Source organism: Coturnix japonica, unplaced genomic scaffold (assembly GCF_001577835.2).
Source record: "Coturnix japonica isolate 7356 unplaced genomic scaffold, Coturnix japonica 2.1 chrUnrandom765, whole genome shotgun sequence".
NCBI lineage: Eukaryota > Metazoa > Chordata > Aves > Galliformes > Phasianidae > Coturnix > Coturnix japonica.
Window position 1 is genome coordinate 20,800 of NW_015440125.1, and position 4,010 is coordinate 24,809.

Here is a 4,010-nt window from a genome sequence, read left to right on the forward strand (position 1 = left end):
TGACCCCCTCCTGCCCCACATTAACACCCCCTGCCCCACATCCAGGTCCTCCTGCCCCACATCCAGGTCCTCCTGCCCCACATTGACCCCTTTCTGCCCCACATTGACCCCCCTCTGCCCCACAGCATGGAGATCCTGGCCGCCATGTTCCAGCTGGACCTGCCCACCGTGCACAGCATCATTAGCAAGATGATCATTAACGAGGAGCTCATGGTGTGTGGGGCTCTATGGGGCTCTATGGGGTCTCTATGGGGCTCTATGGGTCACTATGGGGCTCAATGGGTCACTATGGGGCTCTATGGGTCGCTATGGGACTCTATGGGTCACTATGGGGCTCTATGGGTCGGTATGGGGTCTCTATGGGTCACTATGGGGATCTGTGGGGCTCTGTGGGTCGCTATGAGGGCTTTATGGGTCTCTATGGGTCACTATAGGTCTCTATGGGTTGCTATGGGTCCCTATGGGTCTCTATGGGTCACTATAGGTCTCTATGGGTTGCTATGGGTCTCTGTGGGTCCCTATGGGGCTCTATGGGGCTCTATGGGGTCTCTATTGGTCTCTATGGGTCCCTGTGGGACTCTATGGGTCTCTATGGGTCGCTATGGGGCTCTGTGGATCTCTATGGGGTCTCTGTGGGTCACTATTGGTCTCTATGGGCTTCTATGGGTCTCTATGGGGCTATATGGGTCTCTATGGGGTCTCTATGGGTCGCTATGGGGCTCTATGGGGTCTTTATGGGTCACTATGAGGCTCTGTGGGTCTCTATGGGTTGCTATGGGTCTCTATGGGTCACTATGGGGCTCTATGGGGTCTCTGTGGGTCGCTGTGGGTTATCTTTGGTTCTCTGTGGGGCTTCTATGGGGCTCTATGGGTCACTATGGATCTCTATGGGGTTCTATGGGGCTGTATAGGTCGCTATGGGGGCTCTATGGGTCTCTATGGGGGCTCTATGGGTCTCTATGGGTCATTATGGGGGGCTGTGGGTCACTATGGGGCTCTGTGGGGCACTATAGGGTCTCTATTGGGTTTCTGTGGGGTGCTATGGGTCTCTATATGTTACTATGGGTCTCTATGGGTCCCAATGTCTCCCTATGGGTCTCAGTGGGTCTCAGTGGGTCTCTATGGGTCTGAATGTCTCCCTATGGGTCTCAGTGTCTCCCTATGGGTCTCTATGGGTCTCAATGAGTCCCAATGTCTCCCTATGTGACCCTATGTGTCCCTATGGGTCTCTCTATGAGTCCCTATGGGGTCTCTATGGGTCCCAATGTCTCTCTAGAAGTCTCTATGTGTCCCTATGTCTCCCTATGGGTCCCTATGTCTTTCTATGGGTCTCTATGTCTTCCTATGTCTCCCTATGGGTCTCTGTGGGTCTCTATGGGTCCCTATGGGTCTCAGTGTCTCCCTATGAGTCTCTATGGGTCTCACTGTCTCCCTATGTCTCCCTATGGGTCTCAGTGTCTCCCTATGGGTCCCTATGGGTCTCTATGGGTCCCTATGAGTCCCAGTGTCTCCCTATGGGTCCCAATGTTTCTATATGAGCCTCTATGTCTCCCTATGGGTCTCTATGGGTCTCTATGGGTCCCAATGTCTCTCTATGGGTCTCTGTGCCTCCCTATGGGTCCCTATGGGTCTCTATGGGTCCCTATGAGTCCCAGTATCTCCCTATGGGTCTCTATGGGTTGCTATGGGTCTCTATGTCTCTCTATGGGTCTCACTGTCTTTCTATGGGTTTCAGTGTCTCTCTATGGCTCTCTATGTGTCCCTATGGGTCCCAGTCTCTCTATGGGTCTCTATGGGTCCCTATGGGTCCCAGTCTCTCTATGGGTCTCTATGGGTCCCAGTGTCTCTCACTGTCTCTCTATGGGTCTCAATGTCTCTCTATGGGTCTCTGTGCCTCCCTATGGGTCTGAGTGTCTCTCTATGGGCCCCTATGTCTTCCTATGTCTCCCTGTGGGTCCCTATGGGTCTCTATGGGTCGCTATGGGTCCCTATGGGGCTCTATGGGTCTCTATGTCTCCCTATATGTCCCTATGGCTTTCTATAGGGTCTCTATGGGTCCCAATGTCTCTCTATGGGTCCCTATGTCTCCCTAAGGCTCCCTATGTCTCTCTATGAGTCCCTATGGGTCTCTATGGGTCTCTATGGGTCTCACTGTCTCCCTATGTGTCCCTATGTGTCTCAGTGTGTCCCTATATCTCCCCATAGGCCTCCCTGGACCAGCCCACACAGACAGTGATGATGCACCGGATGGTGCTGTCAATGTCTCTATGGGTCCCTATGGGTCCCTGTGGGTCTCAATGTGTCTCTATGTGTCTCTATGGGTCCCTATGTCTATCTGTGCCTCCCTATGGGTTCCTATGGGTCTCAATGGGTCTCTATGTCTCCCTATGGGTCCCTATGGGTTCCTATGGGTCTCAATGGGTCTCTATGGGTCTCTATGTGTCCCTATGGGTCTCTATGGGTCCCTATGTGTCGCTATGGGTCCCTATGTCTGTCTGTGTCTCCCAATGGGTCCCTTTGGGTCCCTATGGGTCTCTATGGGTCCCTATGGGTCCCAGTGTCTCCCTATGGGTCCCAATGTTTCTATATGTCCCTCTATGTCTCTCGATGGGTCTCAATGTCTCCCTATGGGTCCCAGTGTCTTCCTATGTTTCTCTATGGGTCTCTATGGGTCCCTATGTGTCCCTATGTGTCCCTATGGGTCTCTATGTGTCCCTTTGGGTCTCTATGTGTCCCTATGGGTCTCTATGTCTTTCTATGGGTCTCAGTGTCTCCCTATGGGTCTTTATGTGTCTCTATGGGTCCCAATGTCTCTCTATGGGTCTCTATGTCTCCCTAAGGCTCCCTATATCTCTCTATGTTTCTCTATGGGTCCCTATGGGTCCCTATGTGTCTCTATGGGTCTCTATGTGTCCCTATGAGTCACTATGTGTTCCTATGTGTCTCTATGGGTCCCTATGGGTCCCAGTGTCTTTCTATGGGTCTCAGTGTGTCCCTATATCTCCCCATAGGCCTCACTGGACCAGCCCACACAGACAGTGATGATGCACCGGACGGTGCTGTCAATGTCTCTATGGGTCCCTATGGGTCCATATGGGTCTCAGTGTCTCTCTATGGGTCCCAGTGTGTCCCTATATGTCCCTATGGGTTTCAATGTCTCTCTATAGGTCTCTATGTCTCCCTATGGGTCTCTATGGATCCCTATGGGTCCCTATGGGTCTCTGTGGGTCCCTATGAGTCCCAGTGTCTCCCTATAGGTCTCTATGGGTCCCTATGGGTCCCAGTGTCTCCCTATGGGTCCCAATGTCTCCCTATGTCTCTCTATGTGTCCCTATGTCTCCCTATGGCTCTCTATGGGTCCCTATGGGTCCCAGTGTCTCTCTATGGGTCCCTATGGGTCTCTATGTCTCCCTATGGGTCTCTATGTCTCCCTATGGGTCTCTATGTGTCTCTATGGGTCCCAATGTCTCTCTATGGGTCTCTATGTCTCCCTATGGCTCCCTATATCTCTCTATGTGTCCCTATGGGTCTCAATGGGTCTCTATGGGTCTGAATGTGTCTCTATGGGTCTCTATGGCTCCCTATGTCTCTCTATGTCTCCCTATGGGTCCCTATGTGTCTCTATGGGTCCCAATGTCTCTCTATGGGTCTCTATGTCTCCCTATGGGTCCCTATGTGTCTCTATGTGTCCCTATGGGTCTCAATGGGTCTCTATGGGTCTGAATGTCTCCCTATGGGTCTCTATGGGTCCCAGTGTCTTTCTATGGGTCTCAATATGTCCCTCTATCTCCCCATAGGCCTCATTGGACCAGCCCACGCAGACAGTGATGATGCACCGGACGGAACCGACGGCCCAACAGAACCTGGCGCTGCAACTGGCAGAGAAACTGGGGGCGTTGGTGGAGAACAACGAGAGGGTGCTGGACCACAAGCAGGGATCCTTCGGGGGGTACTTCCGAGGTCAGACCCACTGCTGCCCCATAGAGACCCATAGAGACCCATAGAGACCC

General features: G+C 52.8%; 1 protein-coding gene across 1 annotated transcript; it reads left to right on the plus strand.

Annotated features, from left to right (window-relative positions):
- Window positions 1–82: 82 nt before the first annotated feature.
- On the plus strand, window positions 83–4,004 carry LOC107307669 (eukaryotic translation initiation factor 3 subunit C-like). The gene is made up of 2 exons (XM_015851193.2): window positions 83–213; window positions 3,798–4,004. Exons 1-2 carry the CDS (start codon window positions 127–129, stop codon window positions 4,002–4,004), a joined length of 294 nt encoding a protein of 97 aa, XP_015706679.1. The 5' UTR covers window positions 83–126.
- Window positions 4,005–4,010: the final 6 nt, after the last annotated feature.

Bases quoted from the DNA above. Each gene is read 5' to 3' on its own strand.
- LOC107307669 (XM_015851193.2), top strand. From the start codon at position 127: ATGGAGATCCTGGCCGCCATGTTCCAGCTGGACCTGCCCACCGTGCAC. The intron at 214-3,797 runs GTGTGTGGGGCT...ATCTCCCCATAG, and splicing joins TCATTAACGAGGAGCTCATG to GCCTCATTGGACCAGCCCAC.